At 57.3% G+C, this 22,066-nt stretch overlaps 1 protein-coding gene across 5 annotated transcripts; it reads right to left on the reverse strand.

Moving 5' to 3' along the window:
• Window positions 1–16,603, reverse strand: UBTF (upstream binding transcription factor). Of its 5 annotated transcripts, none has more exons than XM_036071257.2 (21): window positions 15,650–16,603; window positions 12,568–12,704; window positions 10,949–11,124; window positions 10,330–10,413; window positions 10,077–10,232; window positions 7,581–7,645; window positions 7,175–7,295; window positions 6,703–6,813; window positions 6,230–6,363; window positions 5,934–6,075; window positions 5,585–5,626; window positions 5,346–5,459; window positions 5,097–5,252; window positions 4,535–4,690; window positions 4,322–4,432; window positions 3,859–3,947; window positions 3,567–3,756; window positions 2,790–2,837; window positions 2,611–2,682; window positions 2,373–2,516; window positions 1–2,277 (listed from the first exon to the last, which is right to left on the reverse strand). In XM_036071257.2, the coding sequence occupies exons 2-21, from the start codon at window positions 12,623–12,625 to the stop codon at window positions 2,152–2,154; spliced, it is 2,295 nt and encodes a 764-aa protein (XP_035927150.1). In that variant the 5' UTR covers window positions 12,626–12,704; window positions 15,650–16,603; the 3' UTR covers window positions 1–2,151. The 5 variants fall into 5 exon arrangements, with proteins under 5 accessions (XP_035927150.1, XP_035927147.1, XP_035927146.1 ...); XM_036071254.2 differs by lacking the exon at window positions 15,650–16,603 and adding an exon at window positions 15,187–15,342; XM_036071253.2 differs by lacking the exon at window positions 15,650–16,603 and adding an exon at window positions 13,832–13,961.
• Between the last annotated feature and the right edge of the window lie 5,463 nt (window positions 16,604–22,066).

The following is a 22,066-nucleotide window of genomic DNA, read 5'->3' on the forward strand; positions in this document are numbered from 1 at the left end:
AACCTTTGTTTTTCACTTTATTGTACAAAAAGAGGGAAAACAAAACTTCTACAGTTGGCCTTAAGCTTAGGCAGACACCTCTAAGACATTCCCTCCCACCTCCCATGATACAAATTCAAGTTGTGGTTGTTGCTGAAACCTACAAAAACACTCCTTAAATATTAGAAAAAAAGGGGAGAGAGTGGGGGGGGGTCCTCCCACTCCAACCATCCCATCCCAGTGCCAAAATGCACTCAGAGTGACCTCTTACAGCACCAACACCCCCATCCCCACAGCCCTGTTCGTACTGTAAGAATTTTCGATTTTTAAAACGGGGAAAAAAAAAAGTGCCCCATTCAAAGTTGTTTTTAAATGAAAACACATTCCACTAAAACACAACAGTATAGGGGCATTCAAACAGGAAAATGGGGTTCTTTGCAGGGGCTCTTGGGAAGAAATAGAACCTATGAACCCCTATATCAGGGTCAGGACAAAGGAAGGGGAGTGGGAGTGGGGAGTATCCTCCCCTAATTCCCCCACCCCCAGCACCACGTCCAAGGCAAAGCAGATTGTCTGCTTTCCTTTGGGAGTGGGACCCACCTTTCCCATCCCACCCCCTGGGTGGATTCCCACTCTTCCTCCACCCCTTGGCTTTCATTCAGAGGGAGAAGGCGGAAAAGCACAAAGCCCCAACTAAATAGGTCATTGACATGATTGTAAGGGGGGAAAAAAGCGCCAAAATTTAATCAAAAAGTAAAAATTTCAATCCACAGAGATAAGGTGGCTTGGCTTATTAAGGGTCCAAGGAATTAGGGTACCAGAAATTTCGAGATGGCCAGGAAGGGTTAGAGGGACAGCTGCAAAAGCAGCCTTTGCAGACCCCTTCCCCAGCTGGGGGGTTTGGAGGGGTGGGGAAGGGAGCAGACCTGAGAAATCAAAGGGAATGGGGGTAGGGGGTTCTGGAGGTTTTAGGGAAAGGCAGGAGGGGGTGTATGTTAAGAGCTTCCAATATATTTCTCGAAGCCCAGTTTCTGAGCCTAAGGTGGCCAGGCAACCTCTCGGGTGAACTGGGAAGGCCTTTCCCACTAAATAAATGCTCTTAGGTTCACCCAGTCTGGCCCCCTCCCCATGCCCCGCTGGAGAGCAGCGGGCTCAGAGTCACGTGGCCCTCGAGGGAAGCAGCTACAGGAAAGTTAGAGTGGTTTCAGTACCCCCCCCCCAACTGAATCAGAGATTAGGCAAAGCAGAGAATGTGGAGAAAGGGGCTGCCCCAGCCTGTTCCCACCAGAATCAATGTCTCCCTGGCCCTCACCAACCCATTCACCAGATTCACAGACTGAGGTGGGCTCCCCCTTCTCTTACACACGCGCGCACGCACACACACACACGCCTATGCACACATCCACAGGTGCATCCATGCTATGTACAGGCGACACACGCGCACACACTTTTCCATTCGCATCAAGACCGTTTTAAAAAAGTCCCAAACCTACCCCCTAAACCCTCCCTCTCCCAGAAATGACAACAGAGACGGCAGCCGAGATCGGTAGGAAACGTCTCGTTGACAGCTCAGAGCTTAAAAAAAAAAATATATACACATATATAAAAAACACTTCTGCCCCCTCCCCCCGCGAGTGGGTCCAGGCAGCTCCTTCCTGCAGAGGGCAGGGGAGAGGGCTACGGGGCAGCGCCCGTTTTCTCTGAGGCTCCTGCCCTCCTCCCCCCACGTTCCCTGCCTCCAGTTCCAATGTAGGGGTCCAGTCGGCAAGCCCCTCTGGGAAGGGAGGGGTCTTCCCCAAGCTTCCACCCTCCCATGGGTCGGGCGGCAGACGTGGAGGGCCTCACCGAACTCTCTGGGACCCCCCCACCCCACTCCCAGGTCCATTGTCCATGACGGAACCGCAAGTGCAGAAGAGGGCTGGGCCGGGCCGGTCCAGTGGTGGCTCAGTCTGATGGTTGCGCTCCCTGGAGGGCCCCCCAGGGCTGGTGTCTCTGAGGCTGCAGAGTCCTGGCCTGGGCTCCTCCAGCCCCTCCCCCGCCGGATTAAAAAAAAAAAAAGAAAAGAAAAGAAAAAGAAAAAGAAAGTGGGGGAGGCCAGGGGGCAGGGGACAGAACATGGGGGAGAAACAAAGGTGGTCAGCTGGGGAGGGGAGCCCTGGGTGGGACTGAGCCTCAGTTGGAATCAGAGTCCGAGGAGTCCCCCGAGGAAGAGGAGCTAGAGCTGCTGCCCTCAGACTCGTTGTCCTCATCCTCATCGTCCTCCTCGTCGTCATCCTCGTCCTCGTCATCCTCCTCGTTCTGGGGGGGGGCAAGGAACGCGGTCACCAGGTGGCAGTCCTGGCAAGCCCCCCCCCCCCCCGCCTTCCCCCCACCGCCCCGCCCTGCCGCCTGACCTCATCTCCGTCCTCGCTCTCGTCCTCGCTGCTCGACTCGGAGGAGTCCCCGCCATCCTCAGAGGAGTCCCCGTTCTCCTCGTCCTCCTCCTCTTCATCCTCGTCCTCATCCTCCTCGTCCTCTTCATCATCCTCCTCAGACTCCTGGGAGGGGCGGAGGCACATCAGTGGTCTCGGCCACACCCCTCCAGGCACGGAGGATCCCCCCACCCTACCCCGTCTGGGAGGAGCTCCTTACCGACTTGGACTGCAAGGCAGTCCGGCTGGACTTGGGGTTTGGGCCTCGCAGCTTGGTCATGCTCTTACGTTTCTGGGGGAAAGGATGGGGATACAGACAAAGGGAGCGGCCTTGAGTTCCAGACATCGGCCCCCCCCAAACCCTCCCTTTCCCTGGCGCCGCCCTGCTCCCAGACTCACATTGGAGATGTACTCTTTATATGCTGCCCGGTCCTGGGGAGACAGACTCTGTGGGACACAGAGGGGGAGGTAAAGGTTGGAACGCCACCCAATCTGCAGGTGACCAAGCGCCAGGCAGCAGGCTAAGCCCTCACATACCACGACCCCATTCTGCCCCTGCTGCTCTCCCCATACCTTGGGTCTCTGTAGACAGCCCCCCCAGGATCCGAGAACACAGCTCCAATACTACTTCTCGAGATGCCCCGAACCCTTTTCTGGGCTACCCCGCCCTAGGACTACTGGTTTTCGTGTCCCTCCTGTTGTTCTGCCCAAGCGGAGGCTCCAGAGTTACTCCTTCCTCAGCTCAGAGAAGCCCCCACAACCATCACCACACCCTGGTATCAACACTCCCACCCCGCAAGCCTGGAGCCACAGATGAGGGGGCCTGGGGCTCCCCAAATCTCTGGACACTTACACCCTGCTATCTCCCAGGGCCCCTGGTTAACCTGCCTGGATAGCTGGGGAACACATAGGGACCCTCCCCATGTTACAGATCTGATTGCTCACTCAGGGTGCAGAAGGGGAGCCGGTCCCAGCTGGAGATAGGAAAAGGCAGTCTGATCTGGATTATTCTACTTACTAGCTGCGTGACCTTCGGTAGATTACTTAACCTCTCTGAACCTCGGTTTCTCTGACAGCAATCATTACCCTATAGGCCTGCTCGGACGCTGAATGAAATCATGAATGCAGACCAGCCAGACGATGCCTCCTTCTTCCAAGGGTCCCCAGCCCTCTCACCTTGACCCAGAGGTCCAGGTGTACTTTGTACTGCTTCTGCTGTTCCTCCGCCAGTTTTTTGTAGTGCTCCTTCTGGCTCTGGGAGATACGCTGCCAGCGACTACCGATCTCCACCATGCGCTCTTTCAGCGGCAGGTGGTTCAGCTCCCCGTTGGACAGCAGTTCCTGGGAGAACTTCTGGTAACCGTTCCTACGAGGTGGGGCGGCGCAGGGAGGGTTAAGACGCCGACCCAGCAACCCTCCGGCCGTGACCCTCCCCACGGCCAGGGTGGGTTCCGGCCCTCTGACTCACATGGGAGGCTTCTTCGGTTCTCCTTGGAACTTCATCTTCTTGGACGAGTTTGCAGCAGCGGGGGGCGCCCGCATCTCACTCAGCTCTCTCTGCGGGGACACCCGGGAGGGTCACGCTCGCTGCACTCCCCCACCGGGAAGTACTTCTGCCTCCCGCCCCAGGCCATCAGTGCCTTAGAAACCGAGGCAGAGCCGGGGAGCTCACACCTGGGGCAGGCGCCGCCCATCCCAAGTGCTATCACAACTACACTCACGGGACACGTACCACCGCCCCCATCTACGGACATGTGACTGAGGTTCTGAGCGGGAAGGTGGGACGTTTGCTCAGGGTCACACAACCAAGGCTGGGGCTCCTGGCTCCACGGCCCACCCACCGAGGAAAGGGTGCTCCGGCCGCTGAAGCGCAGGGAGGCGGCCGGCTCCCCCGAGCCCACCGAGCAGGCCAGCAGAGCCCTTCTTCCCACCTCGTATCGCTTTTGGTCTTCGGCTGCCTTCTTAATCCACATCAGTTTCTCCTTCTTCTCCATGTTGTTCCAGGTCATCTCCATGGCTTTCAAGGCCTTCACCCGGTCATTCTGGAGACAAACAGGGGTGTCAGCTATGGGAGGGGTCACCTGGGGCTGGAGGCGGCCTGCGTGGGCAGGCTGCGGAACAACCCCTTTCGGGCCCCCTGCCACCTTGAAGCGGGCCAGGTAGTCCCCGATGACGCTCTGCTGCCAGATCTCCTCAGCTCTCTTGGGTGACTCCGGCAGCTTGCCCCGTTCCTCACGGTCCCCGCCCGGCTTCCTCTCCGACTGGGCCTTCAGCGCCGCCTCCCGGGCCTTGTACTTGGCCTGCGGAGGGATGGCAGGGGCGTCAGCCTTCCGGCCGCCCCCAGGGGGCGCGCGCTCCCCGTCCAGCACTGCAAGGCTCCCCCCACCGCCCTGGCCAGGGCGGGGCGGCTCAGAGGCTCAGAGGCTCAGAGGCTCAGAGGCTCAGAGGCTCAGAGGCTCAGAGGCGTGGGCTGGTGCAGATGTCTCCAGCCTGGGGCTCAGCGCGCCAACCGGCTCTGCTCCCTGGGGAGCCCGGGCCCTTGGCTAACAGCTTCCTGCCTTCCGGCTTGCGGAGCTCCCAGGCTCAGCATCTGAGCCCAGGCAGACGTGTGGCTCACACAGGCCAAGGCTGAGGAAGTGCAGCTAGCCCCTGGGGGAGGAGCGGCCGGGACCGGCCCTGAGCCCCTGTGGGCCGAGGGAGCCTGACCTTCTTCTTTTCCGACAAGTCGTTCCACATGCGGGCCAGAAGCCGGGTCAGCTCGCTCTCCGAGAGCTCGGGCCGCTCCTCTTGCAGCTGCCGCCGCTTCTCTTCAGAGAAGATGAACATGGCTGACACTGGCCGCTTGGGCTTCTCGGAGCCGCCCTGTAGGTGGACAAAGAAGGTCTGGGTCCTGGGGGTGTTGGCGGGGAGCCCCACCTCCCCCCCCACCCCCAGTCAGTTGTGCCCGCTGCGCACCTTGCTCCCTTCCTGCGAGGGCTTCTTGGAGGCTGGGCTGGTGGCTTGCTTCTTGTTGATGCTTAACATCTTCTCCTCCCCGAGGACCCGCTGCTGTTCCTCCTCAGGCAGGCTCTGGTCCGGAGACAAGAGGTGGCATGGGGCTGTGCGCCTGGGGGCCAGCTTGCTCCCAGGGGGTCCCAAGGGCCTTAATCCCAAGGCCCGTGTCTGCCCGATGCCCCACCTACAGGAACACTCACCTCTAGGAAACGGAGCAGTTCCACCTCATAGTCTTTCTTTTTCTGGAAAAAGGGGGGGAGTCAGGGTCAGTCTGGGGGCGGACCCGCTGGTTCTCAAGGCACAATCACCCTCTACAAGATGTGCACAGCCTGGACAGGGCCTCGACTCCCTCTACGGGCCGTAGACACGAGGCCTGAGGCCATCCGCCTTGAGCAGCCCAGGTGCTAGACCCAGCACACCGAGTTTGGAGCAGGGGCCCGACATCCGTTTGCCCAGTAACCGACTGACCCTAGCCGGGGTCAGATCTCCTGCTTCAACTCCCAAGGCCAGGCCTACGCGTCTCCGGAAGTCCTCCTCAGCACAGCTCACCTGGTCACACTTCTTGTGGTAGGCATCCTTCTCCTTCTGGGAGAGCAGCTTCCACTGCTGACTGCACAGGACCATGCGCTCGGTGCTGGGCACGTCCTTCATATTGGCCATCAGCTCGGCGCAGTAGAGCGAGTAGCTGTTCCTGTCAGGACCGGCAGGGAAGGAGACGTGTCCTCCCTGAGCGGCCTCCCCGAGGGACCAGGGCAGCTGGCTTCCTCGGCTTCAGAGCCTGGCCGAGCTCCCCAGATGCTCACTGGCCCCCTCACCCCCCACCCCCACCCCAGGGCAGCGCTCACGGAGGTGGCTTGGTGGGTCGCCCATCAAACTTGTCCTTGAGCTGGCGTTCGGCCTTGGTGAGGGTGGACTTGGTGATGCCCTCCTCACTGATGTTCAGCTCAGGGTGCTTCTGGATATAGTCACGCATAATCTCCTGCAGAGTGAGGTGGGGGAATGGAGGGCAACGGGGTGTGGGGTTAGCCGGGGCCAGGGTGGGGGGGGGAGAGCCGCTGGGGAGGGGAGGCAGGGAGCAAAAGCTGGGGGGTGGCCGTGTGTCTGCTACGTCACACGAGATATGGCGCCCTGCCCTGCCCTAGCCTGAGATCTCATGGGGGGGGGGCAGGGAAGGTAGGGGCAGAGGTGAGGGGCCCAGAAGGCCCCTCCCTCAATGGAGGGACAGGGAGTGACTGCCTCCCGCAGAGTGCGGAGGCCAGAGTCAGAGGGCAGAGGCTCTTGAAGAGCCGGATGGGGAGGAGCGCAGCGGAAGCCTAACCTCGTACTCCTTCCGCTGCTCCAGGGCCTTATGAATCCATTTCAGCCTCTTTTTGTCCGAGAGCTGAGACCACTGCTTCCCCAGGGAGTCCTTCACCTCCTTCGTAGTGGCCTGCAAACCAAAAGCCGTCAGACACACACAGGCAGCCAGGGGCAGGGAGAGGGGCGGGGGGAGGGGGGCACAGAGGCCCCCGCCCCCTCAGGCCACAGGAGGTCACATGAGTGTCCCCCACAGGCCAGGAGGGGAAAAGTGGAGAGGCGGGGGTCCCGCCTAGGTGCAAGGGGACAGGCTCACGCACGCACGCACACACGCACGCACTCACACGCCAGCTGGCCCAGGCCCTGTCCATGCAGCCCAGCCCTGGGGAGGGGCCTCCTCTCCTGCTCCCCTGCACCGTGCCCGGCCGACCTGGCGCGGCTCCCCCCTGGCCACCACCACGCACCCTCCCCGTCCCCCCCGGCCGGACACTCACGTCGGGCCGCACTTTGAGGTACACCTTCTTCTCGTGGGTGTACCACAGCTGCTGGGGGGTTTTGGGCTTCTCGGGGATGTCCGACTTCTTGGCATTCTGGATTAGGTCAGGGTGATCCTCCCTAGCCAGGGCGTGGGGAGCGACAGTCAGCGGGTGCTGGGGGGTCCTGCCAGGGAGACCCCAGCTAGCTGCCCCACCCACCGAGGCTCGGCGGCCTATCAACTGGGGCCGAGTGGGACAGTGGCTACCTGCCTGTCCCTGCCCTTGAGCATGACCCACTAGGGTCTACACGTGACCCATCCGTCTTCCATGCCTCACAGATGGCAAGCCCGAGGCTCTGGTCGGGGTTACCCTATCCTGCCACACCCAGTGCCCTGTGACCCTCCTCTGGGCTCCACTGCCTTACCTGAACCGGGCCAGGTTTCGCTCGAACTCCTGTTTCTCTCTCTGGAAGTCCTGAATATATTTCATCTGGGGGAGGAGGGGATGGGGTCATCCACGACCCAAAGCCTGAGCTATAAAAGCCACTGAGTCCTTGCTATTTTGCCTCCCAGCGGTGATGTGGACAAACCGAGGGTGGCGCGAGCTGGCAGGGGATGGTGGCCTGCCTTCCAGTGGGCTGGGGAGACTCAACCGTAGCCCAGACTGTTGGCTTAGAACCAAACAGTGGGAGCTACTGGGGTCTCCCAGAACACATTCTACATCCTAGTCCCTCCTGTTGAGAGGGAGAGTCCCAGAAGTGGGACCCGGCCTCACCCAGTCCCAGTGAGCAGTGACAGGGCTGGGACTCCCCCTGACCCTACCAACCCTACCTCTCCCAGTTTCCCCAACACCGCAGAACTCCCCATGATGAGTCAGGAGGTGGTGTAGGCCTTGCCCCTATCATTCCCTCCTCCCATGTCTGTGGCAGCCGGCATTGGTCTGCTGCCTCCAAGGTGGCCCACAGGGCCAGGGGGCAGGCTGAGTCCTGCTTTCAAGGCCTGAGGGAAGACGGTGTTGAAGGCACCCAGAGTGAATTCTTGCAATGTAAACGACACTCTAACAGACTGGTCTCCTGAATTTGGATTTTCTTCCCGATCCACTGAGTGGTACCTCCGGTCCCCTGGCTATCCTTCACATGCCTTCCCCATTCTGAACCCCTTCCTGTCACCTTCTTCCCGGCTCCTAGCTGGCAGGCTCCTCCAGCCCTCCCTCCCCCACCCCACTGGCTCTCCTCTGCCTTGGCTTCTCTTCATTCTCCTCCACCTCCTTCTGCAGGGCTGGCCTCCCCTCCCGCCATCACCCAACTACTTCCCTGTTTTGTTTCTGCCTCTCCATTCCTCACCCTTCCTTTCCCACCGGTCCCTTTCCTCTCCTCTTCTACTGGCTACCACTCAACGTCCAGCTCTCCTTTCTCCCTTTCCCCCTGAGTCACAAGAGTCAGCCTTGGAAGGGTCCAGGGGCTCACAGCAACTGAGCTCAACCCCTGCCTCTCCCAGAAGAGGCACCAGGCACAGGAAGAGACAGCCTCACTTTCCCCTGTGGTTCCTGCAGAAAACGGGGAACAGAGCCCAGTCCACTCTGCCCCAGTCTCAGTCCTCCTCACACAGAACAAGAAGTCACGCACAGGGTCGGGCTTACCCTCCGCACCTCAGATAAAGACCAGGTCCAGAGAAACGAAGGAACTTACCGCAGGTCACACACACAGCAATTCAGGGGTAGTCACGAGAACGGGCCCAAGTCTTGGGTCGCCCAGGCCAGCACCCTGTCCGCTCTACCGCGTGGTGTCTTAGCCCTCCCTGGTCCTGGGACCCTCGGCCTCTGCCTCCCACACCCTGAGTGTCTGGGTGTCGTGTGTACGGTCTGCTCTGCGCCCTCCCCGTCAGAGGGGCCAAGGAGAACTCCGCCACTTCCTACCCCGGCTGGGCCTGGGCGGCAGTGGAGACAGCTGGCTTCACCCCGCCAAGCTGGCTCCTTTTCGGGTGCAGAACCAAGGGGGCACGTGAGCCTGCAGCCAGAGTGCACGGACCGGGAAGACGGAGGGCTACGCGTGGGGCGGCGGCCAGTGCCGCCTCCTGAGAGCTGGCTACGTGCAGCTCGGTCTCTTCTTCCCCCAGTGTGCCCGCTTCTCTCTCCCGCTGCCCCTCACTGACCCCTCTCCGTGGCTCCGCCTCGCAGCCCGGCACCCTTGCTGTCCATCTCCCCACCCCACCCCCATCTCGCTCAGGGCCTGGCTGCAAACCCCAGGGAGGGTCCATTTGACCTCACCGTGCGGGACTGGGTCCAACCCTGCCTGGGAGACTGGGGTAACCTCTGCCCAAGGTCAATGATCTCTGACGGCCCGGGACAGCAGGAGGCCACAAGGGACACGGGGCATCCTCGGGCGAACGTGTGCGTGGAGGAAGGAAGCCCACTTCACGTGTGGATGTGGCAGCGAGAAGCGCCCCCGGGTCCTGCTCCGCTGTCACTAGTGGGGGGACCCAGGACACGAGTCCCTCCTGAGCCTCAGTTCTGTGCCCACACAATCAGAATAACCCCTTCTCCAGGGGTTCCCTGTATGGGGATACTGCGTGCATCAGATGAGACCACAGTGGGAAACGTCAGAGGATGAACCGCTGGGCCAGCCTGACAGAGCACGTGAGGACAGAAGCCGAGCTGTGTGACAGAAACTGTGGACTGTCTGTGGGGTCAAAGGCTGGACTGAGCACCTGCCGCAGTCCACGTTACGCCTTCGACAGTCCCTGTACCTGACCATGTGTGGGACCGGGAGGAGATCGAGTGTGGCTGCCCGAGGCCCTACACTCTGCTCTGCTGACCACCCCCCGATGCCAAGTCCCTCTAAGCCTTCCCCCACAGTTGACCTACACTGCACCAGCTGCTCCCTGCCTTTTCCCTCCTCCCCGTTTCACCCCCCTCCCCCCACCTTCTTCTTCTCCGGCAGCTCCTTGTATTTCTTGGACAGAATCTTGGTCAGGTCCAGGTTGCTCATCTCAGGGTGGAGCTTCGCGTACTTGGCCCGCTTCTCCATGAAAAAGCGGAAATAAGGGGTCAGGGGCTTCTTTGGGAAGTCCGGGTGTTTCTGGAAGGAGGGTCAAGGACATGGTGAAAGTCAGACAGTATCCGTTCTTTGGCCCATTCCTCTCCTACATGTCATGCTCCTCCTCCTGGAAACTCACCTTGAGTTTTTTGCCTTTGTAAGGATTTTTAACATGTTCCTGAGCATCAAGGATCAATTCTGTCAATGTTCGGAACTTCCTCACCTGGAGGAAGAAAGGAGGTGAGTGCAAGGGGAAGTTCGGAAAGGGAAACACCACCCCAGAGCATACCCCCCTTTTCCAACGGGTCTCCTCTATTTTCCACTAGACTGAATTTATCAAAGGGGGAAGGGCAGAGGCCAACAGCCACCACTCAGCCCCTGACACCGAGGCGCTGGCCCGTGCCTCCGGCAGAGGACCAGGCAGTCCACACACACCAAAGGACAGCAACAAGGTGACCACCTGACCTCGACGTGTTGTCCATGCCAGCACCTCATTCAATCCCCAGAACAGCTCAGGCGACAGAAGCTCCAAGACGGTAAGTATTCAAGGCCACACAGCTAGAAAGTGGCAGAACTGAGAACTCTAGGCCGGCGCTGTCAACCGTGCCACCTCCCAAATGCACAAGGGCGACCACATGAGCACCTCGCCTGGTCTCTTTCCTTCCTGTTTATAGACTTCTGTTTCCTCTCCCCCACCAGGAAGGTTGAGGCAGGGGTTCGTGTAGATGTGTCAGGAAAGGGGGGGGGTATTCAGTTACCTCATTAGAAATCTCCACCCATTTGAGCTTGCACATGTCTCCAGAAAAGTCTTTAAATGCTACTTTTTCCCAGTCCATATGTGACTCGGTGGTTTTGAACTTGGAGCTGTCATTGGATGGAAGATTGTTCTTCATACATTCCAGCAAAGTCAGCATGTCTTCCTGAGACCAGCGGTCTGGGGAGGGGTAAGAAAAGCAATCATGCCCAGCTCATGCTTTCCCCTCATCTGTTCCCCAGTCCTTAAGTGCTCAATCCTTCTTTCCCAGAGCATCCCAAATCCCTGGTTACCTCCGATCTGAAGGCAAAGACAAGACATGATCTAGTCATAAGGGAAAACTGTGACCATATGGATTAGAACAGGAATTCCAGTCCAGACAGCATCATACCTAGAAAGCCAGACTTGAAGTCAGGTCTGGCTTACTTCAAAACCATGATCATTTCTAACATGCCACACTGCCTCAGGCTACTATTTATTGTGGGGAAGAGAAAGAAATGAGGCTGCGGTGATTTGGGGCCTGGTGGGCCAGCAGCGAACTTACTGGGAGAGGGGAGAGAAGCAGGGAGGCACAACACATCTAAATGTGTTGCCTAGTTTAAGCTCTAGGTGGATCCCATAGATGTGCAAGGACTGAGGATGGAGTGTGGGAAGTAAGAACCCGTGCAGACGGTTCTCTCCTGCACAACCGTAAACTAACGTCAGAGATGTGAGTAATTTGGGGCAAGTAAGAAAAATGGAATGGAAATGGAAGAACCATACAGGACAGCTGGGAGGCAAGACAGACAGGTGGGCAAAGGCTGTCACGGCCCTGGCTCCAGGGAGAACCCCCAGAATTCTGAGTTGTCTTCTGGGTCCAACTCCCCATGGAGGCCAAAAAAGGGGTCTGAACCAGCTATTTCCGGCCACTGAAATACAGCTCCAGTAGGCCTCTCTGGAGGGTAGCGACCCTGGAAGGTAAGCAGGGAGAACAGACATCCAGGGCTAGGAGTCAAAAGGGCTCTTCATTTGCATCTGCATCTGATAACCTGGGTCAGGGCTTCCACACGGTGTGTCACATGGGCCAATAATCCTCTCTCCTCCCAGTGTCCCCCAGTCATGGCCAGATGCTCAGCTTCATCCTACCCCCTGCCCTCATACACACAGGATCCCCACTGGATGGGGTAGGGTCTGGTTATGGACCTCCTTCTGGCTTGGAGTCTCAAACCACCAAAATACCCTCTCTCTCCACCTGCCTGACCAAGAACCTTGTCCTCTGAATAACAATAAAACACCTGAAAAGCCTTCCCAATCCCTTTCTTGTCCCCTTTCCCCCGCATTCCTCATCTCTCCTCCCATTCCAGGACACTGGGTGAGGACAGGACACACTCTGGCCTGCCTGGGGACCCCAGAAAGAAGGCTGGCACAGGCCTCCTTCTCCCGCTCTAACCGAAGAATGGAGCGTGAAAAATACGGTTCATAGCCTCAAGGCCAAATAACTTGGGTTTGGCCAAACTCGACTCCTAAAACTGAAGATGTCCCCCCTCATCTCAATTCAGAGAATGCAGACGACCCCTTTGGAAGGGGAGTGGGCCCTGCAGCCAGCCATGTGGGAAAAGAGCACATAAGTTCAAGAGCTCCTACCTTGGCCTTTGGGGGCGGCCATTTCCAGGTCTGTGGGGCAGTCGGCTTCTCCGTTCATTCTTCAGCCGTCCAGCCGCCTCCTCCAGCCACCTCCTCGGTCGTGCTGGCCGGGCAACCCGCGGTGAAACCACCTTACCCTTAACGAGAAACACCAGTCCCCACTCAGGCGGGATGCGAGCTGAGGGACTTTCTATTCCTCCCTCCCCCAAAGGGGAGGGGGGCACAAGCCCACCTCTCGCGGAGACCCTGCCAAGACCCCAGGAGACCTAATGGGTCGGTGGGTGTGGGAGTGCGCCACCCCCCCCCCCTGCAGCCCGGCTCCACCGCGTGCGCCCTCCCCTGCCCACGCGAGAGACTGCTCCCGGCTCCCGCGTGCAGCTAGCGCCCGCCCTCCGCCCTCCTTCCCCCACCCCGGCCAAAAAAAAAAAAAAAAAAATCTCCTCCTCCTCTGTGCGCCCGCCCCGGGGAGGCCCCAGGCTGGAGGGCGGGGGAGGAGGAAGGGCGGGTAAAGGGCGCGCGCGGCCGCGGAAGCGGGCACGCGCTGCAGTCTCCTCCTCCCGCCTCCCCCCGGCCGGTTCCCCCCGCCTCCGCAACCCGGCGGGGACCCGGACGCAGCGCAGCCGCCGCCAGCCCGGGAGTGCAGCGGCCGCACCGCCCCCGGGGACCGGATCCGGATTCCCGCCGCCCCCCCCCTCGGGCTCCCGACGCCGTCCCCGCCCGCCTGGGCGGGCGAGCAGCCGGAGAGAAGCGGCCTAGCCTGCCCCCCCGCCCCCGAGCCACCCACCCCGGTCAGAGGCGCCGCCACCGCCCAGCCACCCCGACGCGCACGGAGGAGCCCAGCGCAGAGGCGCGACCACGGCGGGAACCGCCGCCTCCTCCCCCGAGCTTGCGGCCCAGCCCCGCCGGCGCCCCCGCCCCGGCCTCCGGGGAGCCGAGCCAAGGAGAGGGCGGGAGGACGGCGGCCGCGAGGCGGGGGCGCAGCGCTCACCGGCCCCGCCGCCCCCTCCGGCGGCCAGCGAGAACTGCGCCTGCCGGCTCGGAGAAGCGCGGGCTCCTGTGCCCGCGGCCGGGGCTCGGCTCGGGCCTCGCTTCCTGCCCTCCCCTCCCCCGGCTCTCGGCGTCCTCTCCAGTGCCCTGATCCTCCTTCGTCCAGTCCCCTGCCTGGAGGGCGTCCCGGGTTCCCCCCCGGCGTCTACGGCACCCGCGGTTCGCTCCCCGCCGCCTGGCCCCGACCCCGGCGCGCGTCCTCAGCAGCCTCGGTTACCCGGCGCAGCGCGGCCTCCGGGCTTCCCGCTCCGGCGGCTCCCTCCCCGGCTCTGAGCGGCGGCGCCCTCCCCCGCTCGGCCGGGCACAGCCGCAGCTCCCTCCCGCGGCGGCAGCGGCTCCTCCTCCGGGCGCGGCGGCGGCGGCGGCGCTGGGGCGGCGGCTGCTGCTGTGGCGGCGGCGGCTGTGGCTGCTGCTGCCTGCTGCTCCTCGCGGCGAAAAGCACAAAGCACAGCGCCCTCCGCCTGCAGGCAGCCCGCCCGCCGCCCGCCCGCCGGCCCCGGCCTCAGCTCGCACACCCCCCGCCGCCGCCGCAGCCTCCGCCGCCGGAGCGGGGAGGAGGAGGGAGAAGGGAGGAGGAGGAGCGGGAGGGGGGGCGGGAGAAGCGGGGCAGCGAGCGCGTCCTTCCCCGTAGAGCGCACACCGACCCCCGGGGAGCGAGCGCCAGCCCGCCCGCCTCGCCGGCTCCGCTCCCTCCCACAGCCTGCCCGGGCGGGCTCCGCGGGGGGCAGCTGGGAGGAGGGGCGGGAGCTGGGGGGACCCGGGCGGCCGAGGCGGAGGGAAGGAAGGAGGGGAGGGGGGTGGTGGTGGTAGTGCTGGTGGTGGTGGCGGCGGCGGCGGCTGTTGCTGCTGCTGCTGCTGCCGCCGCCGCCGCCGCCGCCGCCGCCGGGAGGGGGGGGGCCGGGGCAGGGAGACACGCAGCCGCCCGGATGGCGGCGGGGCTCGGAGCCGAGGCGGGCGGGCGGGCGCCGAGAGCGACCTCGCCAGACCCGCGGGGGAACTAGCAAGCTTGGCCGGCGCGGGAGGGAGGGCGCGAGGCGCGGCCGCAGAGAGGGTGCCCGGAGGGCCCCCCGGCGGTCGGGGAGGCTGAGGGGTGCCCGCAGCTCTGCTTCGGAGCTCTCCCCCAAGTCCTCCCAGCTGAGATTCGGGCTTCACGGCAGTCCTCACTTCGCTCCCCTCTCCCGCCTCCTGGAGCGGGCGCTCCGCGCCCACCCTCTTCCCCGGAGCGTGGCCACCGGCTTGGGGCGCACGCACGCCCATCGCGGCGCCAGGCTTCGGCGCCTACCTCGCGGTCCCCTTGCTGCCGAACGGAACACACACGAAACTTAAAAAAAAAAAAATTACCCGTACAAAATGCCCTCCCTGCAAATTAAAAAAAAAAAAAAAATCCCCTTTGCTCCTTACACCCCGAAACGGCGAGGGAGCGACGGGCTTCGGCGGAGGACCCGCGCTGGGAGCCGGTTCAATCCAGCCCGGCATGGCTCCCCAGGCCTGCCCGGGCGCATGGAGATCGGCGCCGCCGCCACTCGCAGCAACCCCTCTCCCCCGAAATCCGCGGAGCCCGGGCTCACTTACCGAGCGTGTGAATGGGAGCGCGGGCCAGGGGCACCGAGGGGTGCGGCGGGCCGAAGAGCGGAGCCGCAGCTCCGCCGCAGCCGACGCCGGGGCAGCGAGTCGCCAGACAAAGCCCGAGATGGCGAAGCGGAGCGACGGCTAATGGCGAGCCCCACGCGCCGCGCTCCGCCCGCCCCGCTCCGCCCGCCCGCCCGCCCGCCTCGGCGCAGCGCAGCGCCGCTCCGAGCGCTCGCCCGTCAGAGCCGCCTCGGCGCCGCCGCCTCCCGGGCCACCCCGGCCTCGCCTGGCCCCTCCGCCTCCTCCGGGCCACTCAGCCTCACCCCCTTCCCTCCCACCGCGATGGGGGCTGCACGAAAATTAAAAAAAGAAAAAGAAAAAATGCTTTTCTTTCTTTTTTTTTGGTGGGGGGGCAGGGCGGGCGTGTTGAGACTTTTGGGGTTTTTTGCCCCCAGCTCGCACTCACCTGCGGAGCCGCCGGGAGGGCTGGGGGTGGGGGCGCGCGGGGCTGGAGCCGGCGAGCGCGGGTTGAAAGCTAGCCAAGCTCTGCAGCGCCCGACCCGGGCGTAGACGCCGCCGCCAGTCCCCGCAGAGAAATCGTCCTCCTACCCCCGCCTCCATCGCTCTGCGTTTCTCTTCCAATCAGCCGGTCGCTTGGCGGCTCCTCCATTCTCCGGCCAAGCCCGCTGCCTAGAGCGAGCTCCACTCCTCCATCTGCTAGCCCGGCTCCTTGCTCCCCTGCCGGGGCCGGCGAAGCGACGTGGGGCCGGAGGGGGATTTGCGAGGGAACCTGCCTGCTTCCCGCTCCCATTGCTCCCTCCCCGCTGCCTCCTGCCTCCTGCTTCTCTCCTGCGTCTTTCCAACTCTCCCCTGTCGCCACTGGTGTGTGTCTGAGTGTGTGCGCGGTTTTTTTTTTTTTTTTTTTTTTTTTTATTGCTCTTTGCTTTTGCAACCCTGAAGCCAAAGCGAGGGGGTGGGGGATAAAGGAGGGGGGTGTTACAAAAAAAAAAAGGCAAGAAAGAAGCTCTTAGATTTGCAACACATTGAAAAACCGGGGGAGCACCCCGCCTCGCCGGATCTCGGCTCCCCGCGAGGGCCTTCCGGGTTTTAGAGCGAGCCTCTCGTTGTTCTCAAAGCCCCTCACCTCCGCCGGGTTTAGGATCCGAGGTGTCCGAGCAAAAAGTTCTCCCCCTGGGCCGTAGCAAGGGGTGTCAGGGTGGGAGTTAGGGGGATTTCTCAAGAAGCAGCAGCCATCCCGACCCCCCCGGTTTCGGTAGTTGGGCCGGGGCTGGGGTGGAGAGCCTAATCCCGGTGGGTCTGCGCGAAGGGGCTTCCGGGGCGAAGTGGGAGCCGGGAGACCGCGCTTCGCGCATGGCCCCCCTCGGCCGCTGCCTCCTGTCCCCAGCCAGCTCCCCCTTTAATTTTTTTTTTTTTTCCCCTCTCCTTTAATCTAATTTCTTCCAACTCCACCTTTGTTGTTACCGGCGTCACGCCCGGACCAGCCAATCCCCGCCATGCAATCAGCTTGTCAAAAAGGCTCGGCCAGCCCTGGGAAAGCAGGCCGCGGGCGTTGCTCCCCCCGCGCTTCTCCCCCCGGCGGCGGCGGCGGGGAGCCGCGAGGGGAGCCTGGCACCCGGGCCTGGCCGCCCGAGCCGCCGCGGGGCAGCCTTCGCGTAGGCCTCCCGCACCCCACCGCCCTGCGGACCGCGGGTCGAAAGGCCCGGGCGGGGAGCACCATCCACCCTCCCACTGCCGACGGCTGCGGTCGTCCGTCTCTGCCTCCCCTCCTCGGAGGAAGGGTTGTCAGGAACGCAGGCAGCCAGAAGACTGAAGAGCGCCTGCTTCCCACAGGCTCGCCTGCGGTCTGGGCCGTCGCTCCCCGGGCAGCCATTGCTCCGGGCGCCGGGGGCTCGCAGGCTGCCGGCCTCCCGCGTCCACACTGCGTGCTGCCCACACTGCGTGCTGCCCACAGCGCGGCCGGCTGGGTCACCAGCCCCTTTGGACTCTGCCCTGGCACACGGCCTTTTCCATCCTCACTCAACGGCCTCGCTGCTGCTGTAATTCCTCTCGTCTCCTGGGAGAAATGGGATTCCTTTCCCAGGACTTCCACAGCCCACATCTGCCACGTTTTACAAACAGGGAGGAAACCCCGGTCAAGATCTGGTGTGACCGGATTTTTGAGAGGGCTGGGCGCGTAGGACAGGCCGATTTACCTTGTTGCTAATGATGCTTGAGCTAATGGCCCCTCATTTGCGGGCCCTGTGCAATGCCCTGTTCTTAATTTTATTTCATCGTTTGGTATTATTTTTGTTAAAGACCCCCCTCCATTGTACAAGTTAAGCCTCCACAAATCCAGCTCTGCCCTTGGAACATACCCAGGGCATTTTGCGTAGGATCAATCCATCTCAGACTGTACTTAGAGAAGGCAGGGACTGACTTTCTTATTTTGACTGGGAAAGAGCAAAGGGTTTGGAGTCAGAAGTCACAGCTCCCAGCTTCTCAGCTTCCCCACCTTTTTAAACAGTGTGCGTTTGATCAAGTCTCTTAACTTCATCTGATCCTGTTTCCTTGTCTATAGAATGAGAATAGCAGTCCTGTGTTCTCTGCTTTCCTCCCAGGGGTTGGAGGGTCAACTGAGAGGATGTATATAAACTGTAGAATGCTCCACAATGTCACTTGCCACAATTGAGAAACTTAGATCCCCAGAAAGTTCCAAGTCTTCCACACAGAGATCTGGAGTCCAGGTGTCCTGGATGCTGGCCCTGAGCTTCTTGGCTGGGACAAGGGGCCTTTCGGTAAAGTGCTCTGGAATAAAACAGGATGAACATGAATCATAAAAATGATTATTATTGATTTTTCATTCCTTGGGCAGCAAAAATCATGGCTGGCGCTCTTCCCACTTGGAAACCAACTGCCTTGTTTTACATCTATTGCGTCTCTGGTGAGGTCAGGAGTCTAGGACTTGGGCTATGGGCCAGAGCATGGGGAATCTGCCCTTGGTCCTTTTTCTTTGCCCCCTCTCCCAATTTACCCTCCCTCCCTTCCAGTTTTCTGTCGTGTACCTTGAAGCAGAGTCTCAGCATTCCACAGGCCCAGCCCAGGCTGGTGACAAGGCATGATCCTAGCCACACACTCTCCACTTGGGCCCAGCCCTTCCCTGGTTGCTGGTATCCCAGCACCAGCTCACATCAGACCCCTAAGTGTGCCTGGAACGCATTAACCCAAGTGTGGTGCTTGAATTCCTAGTGAACGCGGAGCGGTTTTATTTATTTATTTATTTATTTATTTGATGGTATGCAGATGAACATTATTTTCAAAGTTACGTATTTTAACGTGTATTGGAAATGTTCTGTTTTTTAATGTTTATTCAAGATGATGACATAAAGAATTCTTCCTTTTTTTTCCGAGCTGCTGTCCCTTATTTCTTTTTTATTTTTCTCTTAAAGATTTTATTTATTTGAGAGAGGCAGAGACAGTGCTTGTGCACTAGCGGGGGGGAGGGGCAGAGGGAGAGGGAGAAGCAGACTCCCCACCGAGCAGGGAGCCTGACTAGGGGCTTGATCTCAGGACCTCAGGACCCTGGGATCATGATTTGAGCCAAAGGCAGATGCTTAACCAACTGAGCCACCCAGGCGCCCCTATTTTTTCTTTTTTTATAGCTAAAAAATAAAAAATGATAAATTTTTTCCCTTTTTTACAGATAATAAAGTGCCCACATTATAAGTTTACTGTTTGATTTTTATACATGTATACATAGCATATCATTATACGTGTATAATATAACTGCCACCCAGATCAAGGTATGGAATGTTTCTAGCATCTAGCAAACTTATTCAAAGTCAATATTCCCCTCCAAATGTCACCCGTATTCTGAGCTCCATTGCCATAGAGAGATAAATTTAGCCTGTTTCTGGAGTTCATATATGTGGAATCATATGTATGTAATTCCTTTACACCTAGCCTCTTTCATTCAACGTTACATCAGAGATTAATTTGTGATGTTGCATGTAGCTGTGGTTCCTTAATTTTCATCGCTATGTAGTATTCCATTGTATGAATACGTCACACTTTATCCTTTCTACTTTCCATGGTCATTTGGGATGTATCCAGTTTTTTATTATTAAGAAAAGAGCTGCTTCAAACATTCTTGTGCATATCTTTTGGAGGATATATGCATTCATTCCTCCTGGGTATATTTCTAGGAGTGGAATTCCTGTATCGTAGAATATAAATATATTGGACATTAATAATATTGCCAAATGGTGTTGTCAATATTTTTGGATTTTAGCCATTCTAATACATGTGTAGTGATATCGCATTATTTTATTGCAATTCCTTAATGGCATATGATGTCAAATATCTTCATATGCTTAGTTGCTCTCTGCAGATCTCTTTTGGTGAGATGTCTGTTCAGATCTTTTGCCCATTTATCGATCAGGTTGTGCGTTTTCTTATTGTTGACTTTTAAGACTTCTTTGTGTATTTTCAATAATAGTCTGTTATCAGATATATCTTTTGCAAATATTTTCTTCCAGTCTATGGCTTGTCTTCTCATTCTCTTGACATTGTCTTTTGTAGAGCAGAACTTTTTTTTTTTTAATAAAATGCAGTTTATCAATTATGTCTTTCATGCCTTTGGTGTTGTATCTAAAAAATGATCACCACTTCCAAGGTCATCTAGGTTTTCTCTTATCTTATCTTCTGGAGTTTTATACTTTTGTGATTTACATTTAGAGCTATGATCCACTTTGAGTTAATTTTTTGGTGACAGATATAAGGTGTAATTAGATTAATTAATTTTTTTTTTGCATGTGGATGTCCAGCACCATTTGTTGAAAAGACTATCTTTCCTCTAATGTATTGCTTTTGCTCCTTTGTCAGACAGTTGACTATATTTATGTGGCTCTATTTCTCGGCTATTATGTTTCATTTATCTATTTGTCTATTCTTTTGCCAATACCACACTGTCTTGATTACTGTAGCTTTATAGTATGTCTTGAAGTCGAATAGTATCAGCTTTCCAGTTTCGTTCTTCTCCTTCAATACTGTATTGGCTATTCTAGGTCTTTTTCCTCTCCATATAAACCTTGGAACCAGTTTGTCAATAACCACAAAATAACTTGACGGGATTTTGATTGGGATTGCTTTGAATTTACACATCAAAATGGCAAGAATGACATCTTAACTATATTGAGCTCTCTGGGGCGCCTGGGTGGCTCAGTGAGTTAAATGTCTGACTTTAGCTCAGGTCGTGATCTCAGGGTCCTGGGATTGGGCCCTGTGTTGGGCTCCTCGCTCGGTGGGGAGTCTGTCTCTCTCTCTCTTTCTGCCCCTTCCCCCACTCGTGCTCTGTCTCTCTGCTTCTCTCTCAAATAAATACATACATACCTACATAAAATCTTTTTTAAAAACCCAAAACAATATTGAGCTTTCCTATCCATGAATGTGGAAATCTCTCCATTTAGGTAGTTCTTTGATATCTTTTCTCAGAGTTTTGTAGTTCTTCTCATATGTTCTTATACATATTTTGTTAGATTTATATTTAAGTATTTCACTTTATTTGAGTGTTAATATAAATGATAATACATTTTAAATTTTAAATTCCTCTTGTTTATTGCTGGTATATAGGAAAATGATTGACTTTTGTATATTAACTTGGTACTACAAACTTGTTATAATCATTTATTAGTTACAGGAGGTTTTTTATTGTTGTTAGTTCTTTCAGATTTTCTACATGGATGATCATGTCATCTGCAAACGAAGACGTTTTATTTCTTCCTTCCCGATTTGTGTACCTTTTCCTTTGTTTCTCTTCTCTTATTATATTAGCTAGGATTTCCAGTATGATGTGGTTTTTTTGTTTGTTTGTTTTTGTTTTTTTAAGATTTTATTTATTGATTTGACAGAGAGAGACACACAGCAAGAGAGTAACACAAGCAGGGGGAGTGGGAGAGGGAGAAGCAGGCTTCCCGCCGAGCAGGGAGCCCAATGCGGGGCTCGATTCCAGGACCGTGGGATCATGACCTGAGCCGAAGGCAGACGCTTAACGACTGAGCCAGCCAGCGCCCCTCCAGTATGATACTGAAAGGCAGTGGTCGGGCGCCTGGCTGGCTCAATTGGTTGAGCATCCGACTCTTGGTTTCGGCTCAGGTCATGGTGGTGTATAATTCTTTTTATACAGTGTGGAATTCAATTAGCTAATATTTTGTTGAGGATTGTTGCATCTATATTTATGAGAGATATTGATCTATGGTTTTCTTATAATCTTTGATTTGGGTATTAGGGTAATTCTGGCTTCACAGAATACATTAGGAAGTATCCCCTCTGCTTCTATCTTCTGGAAGAAATTGTAGAGAATTGGTATAATTTCTTCCTTAAATGTTTGGTAGAAATCAGCAGTGAACACATCTGGGCCTAGTACTTCTTGTTTTGAAAGGTTATTAATTATTGATTCAATTTTTTTAATGGAGATAGGCCTATTCAGGTTGTCCATTTCTTCTTGTGTGAATTTTGGCAGACTGTATCCTTTCAAGGAATTAGTTCATTTCATCCATTTATCAAATTTGTGGAGTTGTTTATAATATTCCTGTATATCCTTTCAATGCCCATGAGATCTGTAGTGATGTCCTCTCTTTCATTTCTGATATTAGCCATCTGTGTCTTCTCTTTTTTTTTAGTTAGCCTACCTAGAGATTTACTGATTAAAAAACAAAACAAAACACAACTTTTGGTTTTGTTGATTTTCTCTATTGATTTCTTGTTTTTAATTTCATTGATTTCAGCTCTGATTTTTATTCTTTTTTTTAAGATTTATTTATTTACTTATTTATTTGGGGGGGAGGGGCAGAGGGAGAGGGAGAGAGAGAATCTCAAGCACACTACC

This window comes from Halichoerus grypus, chromosome 2, assembly GCF_964656455.1.
Source record: "Halichoerus grypus chromosome 2, mHalGry1.hap1.1, whole genome shotgun sequence".
In the NCBI taxonomy this organism is placed as follows: Eukaryota; Metazoa; Chordata; class Mammalia; order Carnivora; family Phocidae; genus Halichoerus; species Halichoerus grypus.

What these genes read in the sequence shown, in the direction of transcription:
- UBTF (XM_036071257.2), bottom strand. Translation starts at nt 12,625, where the DNA reads ATGAACGGAGAAGCCGACTGCCCCACAGACCTGGAAATGGCCGCCCCC. An exon ending in ACCACAAGAAGTGTGACCAG is followed by an intron (nt 5,627 to 5,933) that starts GTGAGCTGTGCT and finishes CCCTTTTTCCAG; the next exon opens with AAAAAGAAAGACTATGAGGT. An exon ending in GAACCGAAGAAGCCTCCCAT is followed by an intron (nt 3,757 to 3,858) that starts GTGAGTCAGAGG and finishes CCCACCTCGTAG; the next exon opens with GAACGGTTACCAGAAGTTCT.